Source organism: Protomyctophum parallelum (genome assembly GCF_964188405.1).
Source record: "Protomyctophum parallelum genome assembly, chromosome: 2".
Lineage (NCBI taxonomy): Eukaryota > Metazoa > Chordata > Actinopteri > Myctophiformes > Myctophidae > Protomyctophum > Protomyctophum parallelum.
The window spans coordinates 57,165,006-57,188,494 of record NC_139699.1 but is presented as its reverse complement, the minus strand read 5'-3'; the positions used below and the strand labels follow the sequence as shown (position 1 = coordinate 57,188,494).

The 23,489-nt window shown below is 41.0% G+C and overlaps 1 protein-coding gene across 1 annotated transcript; it reads right to left on the bottom strand.

The window, feature by feature from the left end:
• Positions 1–218: 218 nt before the first annotated feature.
• LOC310854936 (alanine aminotransferase 2-like) lies at positions 219–23,459 on the bottom strand. Its single transcript, XM_083759702.1, has 11 exons — positions 22,833–23,459; positions 18,898–18,987; positions 15,634–15,742; positions 14,388–14,521; positions 13,441–13,684; positions 6,645–6,724; positions 4,503–4,639; positions 3,773–3,947; positions 3,293–3,448; positions 2,521–2,633; positions 219–963 (listed from the first exon to the last, which is right to left on the bottom strand). The coding sequence occupies exons 1-11, from the start codon at positions 23,211–23,213 to the stop codon at positions 852–854; spliced, it is 1,731 nt and encodes a 576-aa protein (XP_083615828.1). The 5' UTR covers positions 23,214–23,459; the 3' UTR covers positions 219–851.
• Positions 23,460–23,489: the final 30 nt, after the last annotated feature.

The window sequence follows — 23,489 nt, the reverse complement described above, 5'->3', positions numbered from 1 at the left end:
GAAAGCAAAGAGGTACTGTGTCTTTGTCTTCAATGGCATCAACTATATAGAAATAAACAACTTATTAATTATTCTCAATCTATTCTATTTGAAATGTGAATTGCCTAAACGGGCTTAACTTTCACAAATAATCACAACCTGCTGTCATCCTTCGATCATTTAAACAGGAACTGCAGTACAATTACACTTACACATGTACTGGAAATACATCGAGCCCATCGAGGCTAATTGACACTTCCTTGAACTACTGTGTCATATGACAAAACACATTTTCACCTAAATAAAGAGTAGGCATGTTTCAGGCAGACATGTTCCTTTCCCTTGAAAATATGTTATCTGAAGACCACACCTGTTACAATGGACAGAAGGCTACAGACGGCAGATATTTAATTACATTGACCAGTTAATTCCAAATGGAGGACAGATAATTGTAACTAGTGCTTGTAACCAGTAGATACAGTACATATCTGTATGTGAAGAAAACCAATGCCATGTACATATGTATCTATGTATGTAGGTGCACACTGGAAGGACCAAATTGACCACACATGATAATATTTACAGTAAGAAGTTCATGTGTAGTTGTGATCTTCTGAATGTACAGTAGCTTTAAGTCATATCCCTTGGGACTTTAATATTTCGGCTCACGTACGCCTATATCATTTGAGTGTTTAAATCGAATATGATAGGATTAGGAAGGCACCGTGTTGCTGTAAATCAAGTCAAAACCTGTTTTCACTTTGGGAACACAAAAGAAAGCCTTATCAGCATTCATTGCTGCCGGTTCATACAAGTCTTAAAGTAAAGCATTTGTTCACAGACTCATTTCTGAAGTGGCTTTGCTGTACAGCTCATCTCTGAGGTTCCTCCTGCTCCGAGAACTCTTCAAGGAAACTGAGGTGGAACCTTCGCACGTTCTCCAGCAGCACTTGGAGCTTCTCTGTGCTCGGCAGAATGGTCATCCTGGAAGTAGGAAGAGATACTCCAGTTAACACTTGGCTGTCTCTATGGCTGAATCTCAACTCATTACTATTGGATAAGTTTAAACCATGCACTATATGAAATGCCAGTAGACACAGCGCATACATACATGTTATGGTCCAGGGGCCGAGCCAGATTTTGGTACCACCTAAAGCGACCGTAAAATGTTTGTACACCTACATATCTGTAGTTTATATTTTAACTATCAACTACAAATTATAATAAAAATGAAATGTGTTTTGGGACAGTTTGCAGTCAACAGGGACAGTTTACTTTATTATTTTTAGTCAATTTAAGACCTGTAATGTAATGAATAGAGTAACATTCCCTCCTTCATTCAACAGTTGAGCTGCATGTTCTTTTTTTAAATAATTATTATTATTATTTTTGTATATAAATGTATATGTAGGCCTACACGTTTTCCTTGTATCAAGGGTTTTATTCATTTACACACACACACACACACACACACACACACACAAACTTGGAAAACTCTACAACAAGTGCTTCAGGATACAGATCACAGGTACAGAAAGCATCTCCATATACTGTATGGCGACTGCCAATTATTGCAGACACTGTGACTGAACAGAATTTTGCCGATGCACACACACACACACACACACACACACACACACACACACACACACACACACACACACGGTCAGGAATCAACGTTTCGACCGAAGGATTCCTGATGAAGAGCCGGAGGGGTCAAAACGTTGATTCCTGACCATGTATTAATAAACTACTGGGAGCTTAAAGAACGGTGTGCGGACATCCTACCTTCTTTCTGTATGTATATTTTTGACCTGCACCCGTAAACATTTTTTGAGATGTGCGTGCTTCCCGTTTGGATGTTCTCTCAACCACTGATATAGAAACATAGCTTTTTCAGAAAACTGTTAGGATTTATAGGATAGGATTTTTTTTAATAGGATGTTTTTAGAATAGGCCTCCTATGAAAGAGTGAGTGGTCAAACCTAAAGTGGTAAGTCCGCTCTCTATGAAAGAGTGAGTGGTCAAACCTAAAGTGGTAAGTCCGCTCTCTATGAAAGAGTGAGTGGTCTAACCTAAAGTGGTAGGTCCGCTCTCTATGAAAGAGTGAGTGGTCAAACCTAAAGTGGTAGTTCCGCTCTCTATGAAAGAGTGAGTGAATGGTTTAACCTAAAGTGGTAGGTCCCCTCTCTATGAAAGAGTGAGTGGTCAAACCTAAAGTGGTAGGTCCCCTCTCTATGAAAGAGTGAGTGGTCTAACCTAAAGTGGTAGGTCCCCTCTCTATGAAAGAGTGAGTGGTCTAACCTAAAGTGGTAGTTCCGCTCTCTATGAAAGAGTGAGTGAATGGTTTAACCTAAAGTGGTAGGTCCCCTCTCTATGAAAGAGTGAGTGGTCAAACCTAAAGTGGTAGGTCCCCTCTCTATGAAAGAGTGAGTGAATGGTCTAACCTAAAGTGGTAGGTCCCCTCTCTATGAAAGAGTGAGTGGTCAAACCTAAAGTGGTAGGTCCCCTCTCTATGAAAGAGTGAGTGAATGGTCTAACCTAAAGTGGTAGGTCCCCTCTCGTTGGCCAAAGCCACTTCCAGGAACTACGCATATGCCAGTCTCCTCCAGCAGCCTCAGGCAGTACAACATATCTGGAGCCATACCTAGGGACTAGAGATGTACAGAAGAAAAAAAAGAATGATTATCACTTTTAAAAACAAGGCTCCCCAAGTGCTTCAGCAAATAAATAAAAATTAATAACAACTGATTGACATTGTGTCCATTTATAGTTACCTAGTCAACTCATAAAACGTTTATACAACATTCAGCCACTAGATGGTGCACTCCACCTACACTCTCCACATCACCTCTAGTAGACCTGTCACTGATTATTAATCCCAGCAATGTTCTACATAGACCCGCCTTACCATGTGTCTGATTGGCTCCCGGGCAGGCGTAGTTTTACTGAGGTAGGGTTAGGCGTAGTTAGGCGTAGTCGCAAAAAAAAAGAACTGTCAATCACAACGACTACTGGCCAATCACAGCAGGGCTTTCCTAGAACTGCGGTGGGATCCACAATTATTACACAATTGCCTGATTTCATAATTGTCCATTCATCTGTATAAAACAGCTGGATGAAATGAAAAATAAATGTCATATCTTTTTCATAAATATTTCCATATGGTCATTCATACCCTGTTAACCACTTTCAACCTGGCATGTCTGGTTTGGGCATTTAGCCAAAAAATGCCAGATATCTATCTATCTATCTATCTATCTATCTATCTATCTATCTATCTATCTATCTCTCTCTCTCTCACGTACAGTACCTTGGCCTCCTGGACAGCTCGTGGAGGAATGAAGATCTGTGGGAATGCGTACATGGCTCCCTGCACCGGCTGGCATTTGATCCCAGGCACCGTGTTGAGGGTCTGCTCTGTCATCTTGGCCCTCTCAGCCAGGCTGTCCAGCACCACACTCTTCTCCTGGAGAACACAGTCAAATCCCCAGTGTTCATTTAAGTCTTAAATAATAGTATAATAGTCAAGATATTGCTACACAGAAGGACCTCACATTCAACAGCGTATATAGCTCCAAGTACTGGAAACTAGAAAAAGTGCCCCCCCGGGGCATATACTTTCTCCTTTGTTTTGTCGTATTGCGAGTACTAGTAAGATACATTTCTTGCACATGCAAACGTAGATGGTCAATGAAACCGATTTTGAATAAATGAAAAAACTGCAGCAAGTTAGCTTCACCATTGGCCTTTACAAGAATATAGAGTATCTCCCTCTCTCTCATACACACACCTTAATGAACTGTGCATAGGAGGGCTCATGGGGTTTCGGGGGATTTACGATGACATCCATTGCAGCCTGTCCAGTGACGGGGGGGCACAGACGCACCGACAGCATCTTTACCAACTGAGCCTTCACCTCGCTGTCCAGGTTCAACACCTCCATGTAGCCTCCACGGAAACCACACCTACAAATAGAGGGTTGAGATACACACTGATAGTCACTGACTAGACAAACCTTTCTGCCAACTAGTTTTGTTTCTGTAAAGTGACTAGAAAAGCGCTATATAAATCATATTAGATTATCCTTATGTTATAGCTTTCTTTCTATCTAGAGTGTAACCATGTCTTCCAAGTGTCTTCCAAGCAACCCGTTAACCCAGTCGGTCCACAGAGGTGCACGAGACGGTGAGATTGAGCCTGCAAAACTGTACCATTCTCAATTAATGCCGATAGTCAGCTAATAGCATAGAGAGAGAACCAAAGGAAGAAAATCTCTTTTCAGGACTAAAGGTGGTTGCACACTGGACGCGTTTTTCGGAAAACCGAGCTGAAAATCTGGGGAACTTTAATCTTAATTTGGTTTGTGTTCACACAGGTGTGGATTTTGGTTCATGCCACAGGAAAAGTTCAACCCAGCTGGCATCATGGCATTAAAGCTTAATTTATCCATTATGTCACAAATGTGTGTGTGTGTGTGTGTGTGTGTGTGTGTGTGTGTGTGTGTCTGTGTGTGTACTCACTCTCCTGTGTAGCCTTTGGAGGTAGAGTGGAACGAGGCCAGCTCGACAGAGTTGAAGTACTCAGGGCCCATCTCATACAGAACCTTCTTAAACGAGTGGAACTGGCAGTCTGGAGAATACACGTTGTCCTGGTACACCTGAACACACGCACACGCGAACAGTTTAGAACAAAGTAACTAAGACTATCGACTATAACAGGGTTCCCCAATTAATTTTCCTCAAGGGCCATATTTTGACTAGCGTACCAGGCTGGGGGCCGAGTCTGCACGCGCGAGGTCGAGGTCTTGCCCTGAAAATTCTTTTTCAGGGCAAGACCCCATTTGAAAAGGATGCCCAGTTTGACATGCATAGGCTACTGACCCACATTTAATGCCATTTATATCTGGGACGCTTAAAAAAAAAATAAAAAAATCTTTCATGGGCCACAAGGGGGCGCTCTGTGGGCCGCAAATGGCCCGCGGGCCGCCTATTGGGGAACCCTGGACTATAAGATAAAGCAAATTGTGCTATATTTACATTCATGCTTTTGCCATTTCATTTCAGCTAATTGCTACGCCAGTACAAGCTTTTCTTCCTACGGTAGATCACCTCCTAGACTACAATCAATTCATTAAAGGTTTTATGACATTCATTTTCATTTATTTTTCTTTTAGGTTTATGACCTCAATTACACCCAAAAAACCTGAACTTTGAACATTCAGTGGATTTTATGTGGTCTGAAGTTTTCTTTGGGGTTTTTTGGGCCTTTTGAGCTACAATGAAAACAGGCAACACAGTGAAACAGTGACATCTGCTGGCAAATCCCATTGACATATATGGGATTTGCAGTAAGTGATGTCACTTACTGCCGGCAAATCAGAGCACCTGTTTGAGCCAGAAAACCCCAGATCACAGAAAATCTACTGAATGTTAAAAGTTCATGTTTTTTGGGTGCAATTGAGATTAGAAAACCTAAAAAAAACAAGAACAATTCCAAAACCTTTTTCTTAATGTCACAATCCCTTTAAAGGGTAAGACCACTTTTTTTTTTGAGGTTTGGGTTGTTTTCTTTCCTTATGGGCAAACTATTACATTGCATGAGTTATTTCGCTCCATTGTGTTGTTTATTAGCAATTTAAGAAATAAAAAATAGGGTCCATTGACTTCCATTGTAGCGGGGAAACAGCTCTCAAAGTCACTGTTTTAGCACATAAACGAATGCAACAAAAGCTGATTCTAACAGTATCAGGAAAACTCATGCGGTTTTATTTTTAATAAAAAAATTCAACTTTGTCTTGTTTTGACTAATTTGTGTAGAAAGAAGATCTGGTAGGTATGCCTACGCCGACTGAATCACTGCTGTTCGCGTCTGATCTGATTGGACCAAAACTGCACACCACTTCCTTATTGGAAACGACGGGGATGTAAACAAATGGATTTTATCTCGTCCGCTTGTTACTAAAAACATACACAATGGACGTGTTTGAGGGAGACACTTTATAAGACACTTTATAAGAAGTGTGTAAAGTGTCTGTGTCTGGGATTTCTCATATGCGAGGGTGCATCTCAAACAGCGTGGAGAGTGGAGACTTCTGTTTACAAACGAAACCTCGCAAGACAGCCCGTGAGAGTTGGGAACGCCGTAGTACTGCTGCAGTCTATCTCCGACTAAAATAGTAACTTTATAAATCTATCTTAAAAGACGAAAATAAAACTGCATGAGTTTTCCTGATGTCATAAACTGTCAGAATCAGCTTTTGTTGCGTTGGTTTATGTGCTAAAAGAGTGACTTTGAGAGCTGTTTCCCCGTTACAATGGAAGTCAATGAGCGACTATTTTTATTTCTTAAATAGCTAATAAACAACACAGCCCATAATAAGGTAAGAAAACAACCCAAAACTATGAAACAAAATAAAGTGCTGAAAATTTTTCCTGTGATCACAGATTAGAATTCCATTTAACATGACAATGACCAAGATAAGATAAGTCTTAAAAATAAATATATAATTATTACCGGTATGTTTAAAGGCAGAATCTCCCTGAATGAGATCAGTTGCATGTACTGATGAATGCATACATTTATCCCTGACAGAGTCTTAACTTGATACAGTAGCTCTCGTTTGACACAGACTTTTTGAAAGTGGACTCGTCTTTCTCCATTACCTCATCCGACAGGACAAAGAGGTTCTCCTCGTAGGCAAAGTGGAGCACCTCCTCCATGCATTTCCTGCTCTGCACCTGACCTAGACGATGGAAAGGTGAAGGTGAAAGAAGACAGTTTGGGAATGAGACAAAGAGACAGATGACAGGTCATTAAAGGACAACTTTAGTCTTTTTCAACCAAGGTTCATGTTTTAAGTTGTTATTAGAGAAAGTAAAAGGTGAATGTAATTATTTTTTCCATTTGCTGCTTTCTTTCGTTTTAGGGATTTTAGCTGTTTTTGACAGGGGGCGGGGGCATTCGAGCATGGGGCTAAATATGTATTTCTTTACAAAGTTTTATAGCGATGTTTTTTTTTAATTATTTACTATAGTCCTACTACACCCCAAGAAGGCCACAAAAGATCACGGGATCTACTGAATGTATCAAACTGACATATTGAGCCTATGACACACAGTGTGGCTTCACCCCAGTAGGCTACCTTCACATTCAGTAGATCCTGTGATCTTTTGTGGCAAGATGTAATTTCCTGGGGTCTATTAGGACTATAGTAAATAATAAAAAAAGAAATCGCTATAAGATTGTGAAAAAATGCATATTTAGCCCCATGTTCGAATGCCGCCGCCCCTGTCAAAAACAGCTAAAATCCCTAAAACGAAAGAAAGCGGCAAACGAAAAAAAATGAACACTCATCTTTTACTTTCTCTAATAACAACCTAAAACATGGTTGAAAAAAACTAAAGTTGTCCTTTAAGGATAAATAACAGTAATGGCACACACCAAGACTGCATTTACAGTTATTTATTCGATATGATTTGAACGGGTAACGCACCTAAAGTCAGAGCGCGGTGGTCACATGAAGAGTAGGTTATTAATAAGGATGCAACACTATTTCCTTGTGAACCTCATACTTCTTTGCAAATAAGTGTTCCAAAGGATGTGTTAACACTTTTATACATCTACAAATTGTACTTTTTCTGTTTTGTCTATGGAGTTAAGTTAACATTACTCTGATAGACCCCCAGGTGTGGTTATCATACAACGGCTGTGGGCGAGGCTTAAGTTCTGGTGGGTGATGCTAATATAACTAGAAAGAGGCAATTCTGGGAAATTGCAAAGTGTGGTTGCCCACATCGCACCCGTCGAAAATGGAATTGCTTTTGGCTCTGCGTTGATGAAACCACCCTCGACATGTGATTCAAATTTGGGATGGATCGGACATTCCGTGCGTGAATTGTGGCGTTTTTTTGTAAAATAGGCCCCTCCCACTAACTTTGGAAGACGATTACGGCTGAAGGATACAGAAGATCTAAATTTTGACTGTGCTGTTTTAATCGGATAGGTCCCGAGATCATGTGTACTGATTTTTGTGAGATTTGGACAAAATCTGTAGGGGGAGGATCCAAAAGTGTGTTTTGAACAAAATTCAAAATGGTGGGAAATCTATCTAGACGCAAATGGGCGTGGCCTATATGGGGAGATGCGTCATGACCCAAGGAATCCATGGAAAAAAACATTTTGATTTTACGACCTACGGTTCAAGAGTTATACCCAAAAATGTAAAGTTGGCTGTTATAGCGCCACCATGAGGCCGACCGATATAGTTCTAAGGTAATTAATTTTAGTAATTATTATGAATCTCTCCTCCAATTCTTGTAAGTATAGCCCTTACGGTGTCAGAGGAAAAAATATTTGAAAGTGAGTTTTTGCATTTCCCCATTCATGTCTATGGGGAAATTTAATGCACTAATTAATTCATATCAATTAAACTATCCAACAAATGTCTTAGCAAAATACGAGCACACGATTCCCGATGTAGCCCGTCGTTTTGACATATGGCCCGAGTGCGTGTGACAAAAACTGTGGGAGGTATAACGCGACAAAATAAAGTTTATCTATAATAATAATAAGAAAAAGAACTAGAAAGCAGTTCCCGTAGAAACTGCGTGGGCTCGCGTAAAATGCATTGTATAAAGTTATTGCCGTGTCAAGTTTGAAACTCGGGGACCGGAGTAATGGTGTTACCATTGGTGGTCTAAATCCACAATCAAAATTTCGGGACTAGCATATTGTAAACAAAAGTAGAAAATGCATTAAAGCTGAAGTAAAAGTTTAAAAAAAAGTATGAAAATTTGTAAAAACTATGGTTTAAGCATAAATAACTGCATAAAGCGGAATAAAGTATGTGGAAGTTGTAGAAGTGTTTTTAAAAGTTTTTCTTAAATGTAAAAAAAAATAAAAAAAAATAAAAAAAAAATTGAAGTTTCTTCTTTTTAAGTAAAAAAAAAAAAGTTTTTTATTTTTAAGTTTTCATTTTTTTTCATTTTTTTCATTTTTTTAAAAAAAACATTTTTTAATTTTTTTTCATTTTTTTCATTTTTTTTCATTTTTTTCATTTTTTTCATTTTTTTCATTTTTTTCATTTAAAAAAAAAAAAAAATTAAAAAAAAAAAAACGTGCGCACGTGCGTGCGTGCGTGCGCTGTGTAAAGGCCAGCCAATAGGAAAACAGTGTGTGTGTGTGCGTGCGTGCGTGCAGACCTATGTGCAGTGCAGACCTACAAGCCCACAAGGTATCGCAGAGCAACTCATTGAGATCTTGTAACTTTAATTTCAGCCCTGTAATTAAGCCCTTATATGTCTCAGCTGTGGAAGTGTAAAGAACTGCCAGCACTATGACTGGGAGTGGCGCGGCGCGATATGAACTTGAAGATCGGCTATTTTACAATGATCCTGAATGGGGGGAAACTATGCCCGAACAAATTGCTCTATCGCAAAAAGTAGTGGCCTGAGATATTGAGGTACACCATGTGCGATTGTGGTGTTGGTACGATCGAAAATGTGGTTATAAGAGCGAGTTAAGAATTGTCATCGCGATAATTTCCTCGTAAGGATTTCACAATTGAGGTCAATGAGCAGATTGACTGTATTTGTGTCACTTAAAAGGCCGTAGTTCACATTCTGTATGTCTCTATGTTTTGGTGGTCACATTGTGTGAAAGAGGACGTGTGTGGCTACAAAATGACCAAAGAACATGCGTGTAAAGTGAATATTTTGGCCGGGACGGCAATTTGTTTGGTAAATTTTCAAGGAAAGATTTTCTGTTCACGCACTCTAGTGAAAGAAGCCCTGCACTCTAACTTGGCACTAATTAGGCGAAACGGCCTGCGATTGAACTGCGATTTCGGAAAAACCGTTTAACGTATTCGAATACGGTTTGAACCACGAAAAAGTCCAGAGTCGTGTGAGCTTTCTAAAGTTTAAATCACGTTTCTACGACAAAGTATGCCAGAGTAATGAGGCTGCAAAAGTGAGGTTGATTTAGAGATCAATCCCATACATTGTCAATGGGAGGAAAAAACTATAAATAAAGTTAAATATTTTAAAAAGTATAAACTTTTTCAAAACAACTTTTTCACCAATGAAAGTTCAAAGATAGATGAACATTATAAAGTTTGAATGAAGTTTCAAAGTGAAAGTATGACGGAGTAATAAGAGCTCAAAAAAGTTAACTGTGAAAAATGGGACCTTTCTTCCATCGACTCTCACTATAAAGAATGTAAAAAAAAAAGTTAAAAAGTATAAAAAGTATAAAAAGTATCAAACTTTGTAAAAAAAAAAAAACAAGCATAAATAACTGCAAAGAGCTGAACAGTTTGAAGTTTGAACTACATTTCTAGCATAAAGTATGTGGAAGTAGTTACGTGACAAAAAAAGTGGCGGAAATTGGAATAAAGAAGTATAAATAAATAAATATAAACTGGCAGTAACAATTGTGTGCTCGCTGAGGCGAGCCCACAACTAGAAAGCAGTTCCTGTAGAAACTGCGTGGGCTCGCGTAAAATGCTTTGTATAAAGTTATTGCCGTGTCAAGTTTGAAACTCGGGGACCGGAGTAATGGTGTTACCATTGGTGTTCTAAATCTATAATCAAAATTTCGGGACTGTAGCATATTGTAAAGAAAAGTAGAAAATGCATTAAAGCTGAAGTAAAAGTTAAAAAAAGTATGAAAATGTGTAAAAACTATAGTTTAAGCAGAATAAAGTATGTGGAAGTTGTAGAAGTGTTTTTAAAGTTTTTCTTTAAATGTAAAAAAAAAAAAAAAAATCTAAAAAATTGAAGTTTTTTCTTTTTAAGTAAAAAAGAAAAAAAAAATTTTAAGTTTTCATTTTTTTTTTTTTTTTTTTTTTTTTTTTTTTAATCTTTTTAATTTCTTTAAGTTTTTTTTAAGTTTTTTTAATTTTTTTTTTTTTTGAAAATATTTTTTTATAAACGTGTGTGTGTGTGCGTGCGTGCGTGCGTGCGTGCGTGCGTGCACTTGCGAGAGCTGTGTAAAGGCCAGCCAATAGGAAGACAGGGTGTGTGTGTGCGTGCGTGCATGCGTGCGTGCGTGCTCTTGCGAGAGCTGTGTAAAGGCCATCCAATTGCACAAATAGCAGACCTACAAGCCCACAAGGTATCGCAGAGCAACTCATTGAGATCTTGTAACTTTAATTTCAGCCCTGTAATTAAGCTCTTATATGTCTCAGCTGTGGAAGTGTAAAAGACAAACAAGTGGCGCGCAACTTGAAGGTCTTGATCTTGAATGGTCTTGAATGGTCTTGAATGGGGGGAAACTATGCCCGAACAAATTGCTCTATCGCAAAAAGTAAAAGTCGAATGCTAATAATTCTTTCGCTGTGAGTGGCCTGAGATATTGAGGTACACCATGTGCGATTGTGGTGTTGGTACGATCGAAAATGTGGTTATAAGAGCGAGTTAAGAATTGTCATCGCGATAATTTCCTCGTAAGATTTCTACAATGGATGTCAATGAGCAGATTGACTGTATTTGTGTCACTTAAAAGGCCGTAGTTCACATTCTGTATGTCTCTGTGTTTTGGTGGTCACATTGTGTGAAAGAGGACATGTGTGGCTACAAAATGACCAAAGGACATGCGTAGAAAATGAATATTTTGGCCGGGACGGCAATTTGTTTGGTAAATTTTCAAGGAAAGATTTTCTGTTCTACGCACTCTAGTGAAAGAAGCCCGCACTCTAAGTTGGCACTAATTAGGCGAAACGGCCTGCGATTGAACTGCGATTTCGAAAAAACCGTTTAACGTATTCGAATACGGTTTGAACCACGAAAAAGTCCAGAGTCGTGTGAGCTTTCTAAAGTTTAAATCACGTTTCTACGACAAAGTATGCCAGAGTAATGAGGCTGCAAAAGTGAGGTTGATTTAGAGATAAATCCCATACATTGTCAATGGGAGGAAAAAAATATAAATAAAGTTAAATATTTTAAAAAGTATAAACTTTTTCAAAACAACTTTTTCACCAATTAAAGTTCAAAGATAGATGAACATTATAAAGTTTGAATGAAGTTTCAAAGTGAAAGTATGACGGAGTAATAAGAGCTCAAAAAAGTTAACTGTGAAAAATGGGACCTTTCTTCCATCGACTCTCACTATAAAGAATGTAAAAAAAAGTTAAAAAGTTAAAAAGTATAAAAAGTATAAAACTTTGTAAAAATAAAAATACAAGCACACATCACTGCAAAGAGCTGAACAGTTTGAAGTTTGAACTAAATTTCTAGTGTAAAGTATGTGGAAGTAGTGAGGTCGCAAAAAAAAGGGTGGAATAAAGAATAACGAATAAATAAATATAGACTGGCAATAACTAGTGTGTGCTCGCTGTGGCGAGCCCACAATAAAAGGTCACAAAAACAATAGTATGGTTGCCTTCAGGCAACCACACTAATAATAACAATAATAATAATAGTGCTGTCCAGCTTTTGTGCACATAACCTGCTGGCAGTGCTTAAACCTTGAGCTTTCGTTCTTCTCGTGCTAGAACATACTTTGTCGTGACATTTTTACACTCCCCTCAATATGGGGGGGGGGGGGGGGGGGGAGTGCCAAATAACAGTCTCAGTCCAGGTGTGCCACATTTACACCCCGTTAAAAAAAATAAAAAACACAACAATCTACGAACACTTCTTTGAACTGGTGTGACTCCTCCCTAGGGACGGAGACAGCTGTTTTATCATGTTTTATCTGACGACATTATATCACCATCAACTGACTGGTTACATAATCACTGCTGATGGAAGAGAACCAAGATCTCAGGGTAAACACATACTGGATTCCAATCAGGAACGACAGGATCAGATGTCATGTATTCAAATATATACATACACACACACACAGTAGCACAAGCAAGGTGAAGTTGACGCATCGTTAATGGTGACACAATGCCATGCAGGGAGGAATAAGTCAGGCATTGAAAGGATACAATTGATCGAATATTAACAGTTAACACCGGATTAAAAAGTCATGTGCCAGAAGAATAGCAAGCACACGCTCGTAGATAATCTATTTTCGGCACGTGACTCTGTCACGCGACAAAAAAAAAAGTCTTCTGAATCCTGACGGTTTTCTGAAATACCTATGTTTCTAGGCATATATATCACTTGACTCAATATTTCATGTCAAGGACCCCAAAAATGATCTGTAATTGGCCTCCGACCCCCATCTGAAAATATGTTATTCCAGGGACCCTCCAGAAGCAAAGATTTGAGTTAAAAACGTTTGTTCTGAAAATATATATTCCAAATTTGAGGCACATTTTCACGATTTCTCAAAAATAGCAGACCTACAAGCTCGTAGCGCGCCACTCGGTGGCGCGCTATGAGCTTGTAGATCTGCTATTTTTCAATAGCTAAATTATAACATAATGTTTAAAACACCAAAAGGGGTTCCCGCCCCAAAATGGGTTAAGACATTACAGACAGACAGACAGACAGACAGTGGGCCCACCAGTAGGGTTTCCGGGGTTGATAATACAGAGGACACGGGGCTGGCAGTGCTGCTTGGAGGCCTCGTATGCTCGGTGAAGCTCCGCTACGTCCATCGCCCAGCAGTTAGCCTCGTCCAGGTAGTAGTTGACCTGCACGGCGTCCATTTCCGCTATCGCTGCAGAGTACAGCGGGTACTGAGGGATGGGGATCAGCACGCCGGTCCTGCAGCGACCCTGACCCGACACCAACAGCCTCAGAATGCTCTGTGCGCCATTAAAAAAAAAAGGACGGATGGATGGAAAAGAGGGAGAGAATAGAGGGTGGGAAGCAGGAAGAATGCAAAGAAGTAAAACAATTGGAGAGATACAGCCAGACAGCGGATACAGCCAGATATAGAGAAATGAGGATATAGGGAGGAGGAAGAATAAGGAGAGAAAAGGATGTGAAACAAGATGGTTAAACGTTGTGATTTTGTTAAAAATAATATATAAATACATACTGCAGTGGTTGCCTCAAATATAGTATATACTGTACAGGTATGTATGTACATGAGGTTATGAAAAGCAGCAGCACATATTTGTGCAGCAATAGAACAGTATGTATAGAACATAGACCTTTGCGCGAAAAGCCTAGCAGCTGGTTCGCACTAGGGCATTCACGTCTAGTCATTTTTACTAGTCGACTAGTTGCCTAGTTTACTAGTCGATTAGTTGTTTAACTACCCATTAGCTATGTAAAAAAAAAAAAAATTGGTGACTATGACTATAATTTACCTGATCTTGAGGCCTACAAAACCCAACAAGGTCGACTAGTGGATTTTCTAGTCGAATAGTTGCTTAATGCCCTAGTTCGTGGCACGAGACTAAAGGTCATGGGGGAGGAAACCCGCTCAGAGTCTCCGACCACCCTGTCAATCTGTGTGTACTGTGAATGAATGGGTTCATAATAGAAATGCAGAGCATTCACCACAATGCCATCACTGGCTCCTGTTGTGAGGTAGATGTTGTCCCAGTCGGCTGGAACACCCTGGTCCCTCTGCTCAATGTAGGCAGCGATGTCGCGGCGAATACACTCCACGCCCTGACTGGCACTGTATGAACCTACGTAAGGGACACACAAAACAAACAATGTGCCAATGTTTCATTATTATTACCAAATTACAAATAGTAACTTACTCTGATTAAGATCCAGATTGAGGCGTTTAAATTGTACTTTACCATTTCCATATTGCCTTACAGCTGCAATTCATCAATACCCCATAAATTAATGTCAACTGCTGAGACACAGGATACATTGCATTTTCACTTTGAAAACGTCAAATCACTTACTAGTGATCCAACCCAACCAATGGGATATAGATATAGAAGGACAGGTACACACAAACTACAACCACCACAGAAATAAAATGGTGTCAACATGGAAATGCACAGGTCATCTTTCTTTTCTTTTAACACAACTGGACACAAACATGTGACCAGTAATGCTGTGTTCTTCAACCCGTGCCCTGACCTGTCCTGTTATTTTGTCCAAAAAGGTCACACTGGGCCTCAGAGAGGCTGCACTGTATCCCACACCGTCAGCAATGTGTTCCATCTGCCCACCCAAACATGACCCAGTTAGCTGCATTCCAGCCAGATGCTAACAAACACACAGACAGTGTGTGTAGACGTACAGGAATGTTGCGTTATTTCAAGCAAGCACAAGTGCATCAACTAAAGAAACTACACACAAAACACAAAGGAGCCGTGTCAATAGAGCGTCGCAGTCCCGCCCCCTTCCATGACGACGCCAGGCCCAGGAAATGAATCCCAATGCATTTTCCCCATAGACATTTCAAAACTTATTTATTTAAAGACCTTTTAAGCGTCGTACGAAGCCAACTCTTGTCGTGACAAATCATGACAACACACACAATATTTTGGACCAAACAAATAATTACAAAGAAGAAAAACAACAAAAAAAAGTGTTGTAACCTGCTGTTTTTTTTCTACTTTCTAATTCTTTGTTTGGCCCGAAAAATTGTGTTTGTTGTCATGATTTGTCACGACAAGAGTTGGCTTTGTTCTTTAAATAAATACTTTCTGAAAAGTCTATGAGGAAAATGAACGGGATTTATTTTCCGGGTCTCTCGAGGGGGCGGGACTGTGCCGCTCTATACACATCAAGTTCTTGTGTCTCTCACTCAATCACACACACACACACACACACACACCGAGGCTCTGTCCTCCGCAACCCTGCAGGATTCGTCGAGCACGATCCTTGGCGTCTTCAGGGAAAGCTGGGCTGTCCAGCAGCTCTGGGTAGGAGCAGAGAGCCACCACCTAGATGGACAAACAGACAGGAGGTAATATTCAATAAAACGCACAGCCCCACAGCAGAGACAATTATAATGTAGCCTTCTTGTATAAGCCAAACAAAAGCAGCCAAAAACTTAAATGTCTTGCTCCTAACTTCCTATACATCTCTATATTCTAAAGACCCTTATAGAGCCAGAATAAATTTGTTTCGGCTTGGTCCAGACTCCAGACTATAATATGACGTCACGTCATTCAGAGGTTTGGGTGAGCGTTCTAATTTCGGCTGTTCAGTCAGTGCCACTGACTCAGACTGAGTATGGCATCTGCCATCTGCATTGCTTCGTCATTCATTCAGCCCAGCTTCAAGTTCATTCTGTCAGCAGTGAAGCCAGTTAAAACTGCAGTAGTTTGGAAAAGACACAAGCCACAACTTCCAGGATGAACAAACATCAATGAAATATCTTTTTAGTGACCATTCATAAACACAACCTATCGCTACAAAGGGAAAACCTCCATATATCGCCGTCACAAATTTCACACATCGGTCGCAATATCCAGGTAGTAATTTGGCCAATCTGGTCGACGCTCCGTTCCATAAAGAGCATCGCAGTCCCGCCCCCTTTCAGAACAACAAGGGCACCCTTAGAGAATGTCCCATTCATTTTCTCCATAGACGTTTCAGAAAGTATTTTTTTAAAGACCTTTAAGGCTCAAATAATTAGAAAAAAGGCATAAGCAGTGTTAAGAAGTCCTACAATCTGCTTTGAGTGTGAACAACAAGCCAAACAAGAGACTAGAGAAGGTAGAATGATCCAGAGAGGTTACAGAGAGTTCTAAAGTTGTAGAGCAGTCATGAGTTAGAAGAGACAGCTGACACGTGCACACACATACACACAGAGAGATAGTTCTAAAGTTGTAGAGCAGTTGGAGGAGAGCGTTTTGATTGATTGATCATGAGTTAGGAGAGACAGCTGACACACACACACTTTGCATTCCTGGTGTAACCATTACGGTACGATGCTAGCAGATTAGCATCGTCATCATATATTCCATCATCAACTGCAAAGTACATGCAGAGATACAGAATAAATACATCATCATGTCATCTTCAGTACTGTCCGTATTGGCTACACCAGGAATGCAAAGCTGCAGATCGTGTGTGTGTGTGTGTGTGTGTGTGTGTGTGTGTGTGTGTGTGTGTGTGTGTGTGTGTGTGTGTGTGTCGATGCCAAACTTTGCACACACACTCCCTAGATGCCAACATGAACCTCTGCCCCAAATTGTCCAGAACAGCCCGTTATAACTCCTCCAGATTGTCAAAAAAAAAAAACGCAAATCATTACACAGCATCTCTATAGTCATGTGCTCAAGACTGATCTGTCCAATATTTCATATCCCTTCCTAATTTGCTATCGGCTTTCAAAGTTTGCAGGATTGGCCCGTTTTGAACAAAAAGCTGGCTCAAATCATGAACGCAATTTACGTGAAATATGTCACACACTTTCCTACTAGGCTGAGGAATATATCCTACCCTTTTCACATTGGCCTGTTATAGCGCCACCAACAGGTGGATTTTTTGCAAAACACATTTTTGGAACAAAATGCCTCAAATCATCCAATTGCCATCAAAGGCGTAAGAACAAATGGCACCCTTTTCACATTGATTTATATTATTTTATGCTATGAATTTCTGCCTTATACATTTTGTACGAGGTGCTGTTGTCCATAGCATTTTTTTATGTGTGCCGTTATGAATAAAGATCGACTTTGTACAAGCACATAGCCTGAGTACTTGTGTACTGTACTTTTATTTCTTTCTGCTGAGCTTTTATCATGCTTTAGGCTATGCCATCAATATAATGATGTAAAAGTGCCAATAGTACATGACAAACAGGTCTAACTGGAAACGTGTGGGTGAACAAGTTCATGAACTATGCCTTCCTGTAATGTAAAGCTTAATTGGCAGCCAAGCCAATGGAGACCTAAAAGGAACCACAGCGCACAAACTACTTCCTCATACCAGGTAGCACAACTCCAAACAAGGCTGCAAGATACTGGATAAATTAACTCATATTTATACTATATTATGGCAGCCTATTCAACTACTATACCTCTGGAATGTTACCTGACCAACCTGGCCAGTGTGAGGTTTGGGAACCAACACCTTCGTTAATTCAACAGTTTTGGAATACATTTTGACATAAATCCCTTCCTGTGCGCATGCTGTTCTAAGTTGTAGAAACAGTTGTTGTTTGACCTGACATTCATGCCTCTCATTTTTAAATAACCAGTGATTCAAGGTGTTGCAGAGAGATGTATTATAACATTTATTTGTCACAAGGCCTAAGAGATCTCTCTCTATATATGTTTTTAGCCCTGTCCACAAATATGTCATTACATTCAGACCGTACGACGTGTGGAAACGTCATAGCCAATCCAACCGACGGATTGCGACGACGTGTACACACGTCCTAGCGCTTTTTCATTGATATCAAACGAAAAATATATATATTCAGATTTTTCTTTTGGGTTGGCCTATCCTTCTGCAATGTACTCCTTGCTTTTCGCGCATGCGCGCCGCCATTCACTTCCCTGTTTAGCGTGGTTTTGACCAGATGGCTATACTTCTGTCTTCATTTCTGACTTCAACGTGCCTCCCGCCTGGAATATTAACGCTTCTAGAGAGACTCGATCATAATCATAGTTAGGTAAGCAAGCAACGTACGGAACGGAAGCCCCCGGCTTTAAGAGTAAAAGCTGCCATATGTGAATTCTCCAAGTTGCTGGGTGTGCTGAGTGAGCAACTCAATGCAAGTGGATGAGAGGAGAAATCCGGTGACGTCTCTATCATATATATATATATAACTCTATGGCTTGGACAAGTACAGAATATGCTGATCCTCAAAGCTTCTCACTAGAGACGGCAGCGGTGGCCGAACGATTTGCGGATCGGTCTTGATATCGGAAGGTCGCTAGTTCGTATCCCCGGACCGGCACGTTAAAATTACCACTGCTGAAGTGCCCTTGGACAAGGCATTGAACCCCTACCATGAAATGTTCTATGAGCAGGGCCTAGGGCTGTAAACAAGTTACTGAGCTTAGTCCAGTTACCCTGGGTAACCTTTCCTTTCCTTTCAGACATGCGTGATGTTTAAATAATGAATTCCATCTATCCTCACCTGACGGAGAAAGGTGATTGGCTTCTGGCCCATGGCATGAGCATCTCCGATGTTGGCCTTGATGACCTCAGAGAAGGGATGTTTCACACCCTGAAGACAAGAGACAATACAAAATTATTTATTTATATAGACTTCATTTATATTTACATTCAGATTTTAGCTGACAGTCCTACTCCGATTAGAAACAACCATATCGGAGGGAGCATGAGCATGTTTTAGCACCAGGGATCATGAATAACAGCATAATTATACCATATTTTACGGTGGTTTTTATCACCTGAACTACCGAGTAAGTCTTGCTGAGCCATGTGGCCCATAGAGCGTCGCCGTCCCTGACAACACGCACAATATTTTTATTTTTAAACAAATAATTACAAAACACTTTTGTAACCTGCCGTTTATTTTTTCTAATTATTTGTTTAGTGCAAAATATTGCGTTTGTCTTCATGATTTGTCACAACTCGAGTTGGCTTTGTACGACGCTTACAAAGGTCTTAATAAGAACAGACCTCTATGAAAAAAGATGGGAAAAATGGTCATTATATAAGTGGACAAGAGGTGAAACATAGAGTAATGGAATGGAAAAGTTAAAAAGGTGCCCCAAGTAACTGGTTCTATTTGAGTTTTCTTTATTTTGTAATTTTATTTGGTTCGTTTGTTTTGTTTTGTTTCATGTTTTACTTTGTGCTGATTTCTGTGTCTTTAAGTGGTTGTTGTGAAGTTTTTCTTTGTACTATGTTGTTGTTGTTGTTGTTGTTATTATGTAGTTTTTGCTTTTGTTTATTTGAATGAGTCTGTAAAACCTAAATAAAAACAAAGTTGAAAAAAAGGGTCTTTAAATAAATTATTTTTGAAATGTCTATGAGAAAAATACCTGGCGTTGTCATGAAAGGGGGCGGGACCGCCCACTCTATAGGGCAGGAGCCTATCTCCTGTTGCTGTAGCATGAGGCAACTTGATGTACAAGTACACCACCAATACCTGACACTAGTAACATGTCGCAGGGACCCGATCAACCCATGATAAGTGAGTGCCAAGCAGGGAGGCATTGGGTCGTTGGTATGGGTCTTTGAGGACTGGGCCGGGGATGGAACCCAGACCTTGTAATCTCAGGGCGACACTCCTGGCACCGCGCAGGACACAAAATAATATGAATTTGGGGCTGACCCCATCCTAGTGTGAAGATTGGACTGACTTTGGCTGCTGTAAAACTGTGATCATGAAACTGCTATAAATGTCTCTCTAACACCCCGATCGCCTGGGGTTATTTAATTCATTAAATCATAGCGATGATATCAATAACCTCCGTCTTTTTGATCAATCTTCATCCTGGGCGCTACTAATTGAAAGGACGGTGGACTGATCGGGGTGTTGATTACCTCCACTTATGATTATTGACTACATTCACAATAAAAGCTAAAGTAGCCTAAATCTTTGAGAACTAAAGATCATAATCCACTGCACAAATCTCTATCATTCTGTGTCAGGGAGGCTGACCTGAAACAAAATAATTATTCCACTAAAGCAAAACTCAAGAAACATCACAATCGAGTGACTCACAAATGGGATGTTTTTGTTACTGTTCATGTGCACATTGGTCCTGTCAGGGAAACCGTCGGCTCATACCAGGGATTCCGCCAGTCCCAGACAAGTTCAGTCTAGACGGCGTAGGTGCAATAGGTCAGGACATCAGGGCCAGTCAAGGCTAAACATCAAACGTTTAAAATAGGAGCGTAACTAACTCAAACTGACCACCAAAATTCTGTTTTGTGAGGAATGACTGTTGAGGAATGACAGTTGCTATACTTGAAATATAAAATAAGAGTGAGCCCATAGTTAGTCACATTGTATCGCTATTGAGATACTGCGTATAAGCATAACAACTGAGATATTACATTTTGTCCATATGTATATAGGCTATTGAGCAGCCCCAGTGTCCAGGCATGTGGACACTAGAGTCAGTCAGAAGCACCTAGAGTTAGTCTAGGCAGGGACTGATACTCATAGGATATTTGTGCTGCCCCCACTCCCAACAAGAGCGCTGCTATTCCTCATCCAGTTCGGCTATTTTAGCTGTTTGTGAGGACTCACACACGGCCACTCGTTATTAAGCGGCGGAGCCGCAGAGAAATGTGTTAGTGAGGGTCGGCTTGGCACTTTTTGGCACATTTTGTTGCCCCCCTCGACGTGTTGCCCTTGAGTCGCAGTGCGTATAATAATAATAATAATGGATTTTATTTATAACGCACTTTACATTCGTCAGAATCTCAAAGTGCTACAGCAAATGAATAAAAACAGAAGAAACTAGAAAAAGTGCCCTACTGGGCACAGGTCTCCACCAGGATGAGCAGATGTGAAGAATTCCAGGCAAAGGTTTTTCCTTGGCCTCTAGGGAGTTGGCATAGAAAGTTATCCACAGATCCGTGCAGTTTGAGGTAAAAACACTTTTGGGCCAGTTATAGCGCCACCTTGAGGCTGAGTTGAAATTGTTCATGTGGCATTTCGTCCTCGGCCTAGTGGGAATGTGGGTGCACAATTTCACGGAAATCACGCGATGTGTTCATGATTTGCAGCATTTTGTTTGAAACTGAGCACTCCTGTGAATCTTGGAAGCCAATCTTAACCAATCAGGATGGAGTCTGAGAAATCTGAAAGACCGGTTTGGTTGAATGGCTCTAGAGAGACTGTGTACCAATTTGCGTGATGTTTGGACAAAATCTGTAGGTGTACTGTGCAAAAACTTGTTTTGCACAAAGCGGCCTCCTGGTGGCGCTATAACAGGCGGTTGTGGAAAGTTTGGGGCAGAGGTTCATGGTTGGCATCCAGGGAGTGTGTGTGCAAAATATGGCATCGACCGGGTTAACGGTGGCTGAGATTAGCTGGTCACGGACGGACGGACACACGGACACACGGACGGACGGACGGAGTGCAAAACATACTCTCCCCATGCCTTCGGCTGGTGGAGACAACAACACACCATTAAAAACATCTAAAAGAACGGGAACATTTAAAACAAGGGCAAGGCTATAAGTATTGCACGTTTCCAGCAACGACTGGTCATAGATCTGATAGAAACTGTAGAAGTAACCCAAGGCTCAAATGAATAACTTAGAGAATTCTAAGTTAACCATTCTAAAATCACACCTGTGTGAAATGAAGGGCGCTCTTATCAGACATACATCATGTAATTCTTGGCCAATCACAATTTGCATCCTCACTTTTACGCCCTCACTTTTATCTCCAATATGTACTTTTGAGTTTAATGTTAATATTGCCAAAATGGCAGGTTTTTATTTTATTTTTGAGGGGTGCCAATTTCCAGCTTTTAGTGTGGTGTGAAAACACAAACTTTGTCCTACACAAATATTAAATGCCATTGGCAATGAATGGACAATTTTGAGTGTGTCCTTTTCTTTCTGTCGTGCTAGTAGCAATACAAAGACCCAGTGAAAGTGGTGCTAAGCAGCGACTGGTTCCAAATTAACGTGATGTGTCATGTAAGGATTATTAAAAACACAACTAAACCAGTCCAGACGGTGCAGGCCCAGGGGTGTGTCATGTTAATGCATGGCTGAGTGCTGCTGCCAACCAGGATGCAACAGACAGAGGATGATGCAACTCCCGATACCTCAGTCATAATACCACAGAGCATCCAGCTCAGTCAACCCGTGTGGTGTCTCTATATAGCTACTCATCGACCGAATTGGAACCCAACCAATGCCCCCTGGCTGGGACATTCGCCAGAAATAGCCGATCTGCAAGCTCACCGTAAATGTGATTGTGTTACTGTACAAATCACAAATGTGTACACAATCACAAATTCGGTGTAGAAGGAAACAACTTGTAGTGAAGACAAAGTACGTATACAGTTGCAACCAAGGTCTGTTGTTCCAGCTTCACTAAGAATAGAGGGGTTTACATCGGGGTGTATTCACCTGCTGTATGTCCCTCTCGATGTCCCCGGCTTTGATGACTATGGGGCCCCGCACAGCGTACTCCACAGCCTTCACCTGCGGGTTCAGCGTGTCCATGGTGAGCGTCTTCTCCCGCATCTTGCCGCTGATCTCTGGCGTCGCGGCCGCCTCGGCCGTGCTGAACCGCTTCGAGCCGCCGCCGCCGTAGCGATGCTCCGCCGCCGCCGGCCCTTGCGTTTTGGCTCGCACGGATTGGACCGGCATCAAGCCCGCTGCTGCGTCCAGCGACCTGGACCTCCGGGCTGGAGGAGGAGGCTGGGGAGGAGGAGGCTGGCGGCCACCGGCGGCGGCGCGGACACCTGCGGCCAGAGAGCGGCGTGCCAGGTGCTGAAGACGATGCATGGTTCGGTTCCTCCTCCCTGTCGACCGGGGGGCTTGTGTTGTGCTGTGTGTGAGTCAGAGAGAAGAACGACGAAGAAACAAACGACGGACACTCACGGCCGTTCGAGTCTAATAAAAAGGTCCAGAATTTCCCCGAGCTGATTTAGTTAAATTCCGTATAGCCTCAGCCTGTACAGATTGGTTTCTCGACTCTAATTGTCGTCTGGCGATATAAAATCCACACACTCATCGCTAGCTGAACAGTCACTGCTGTCTGCTGTGCTGAACACCTCGCTT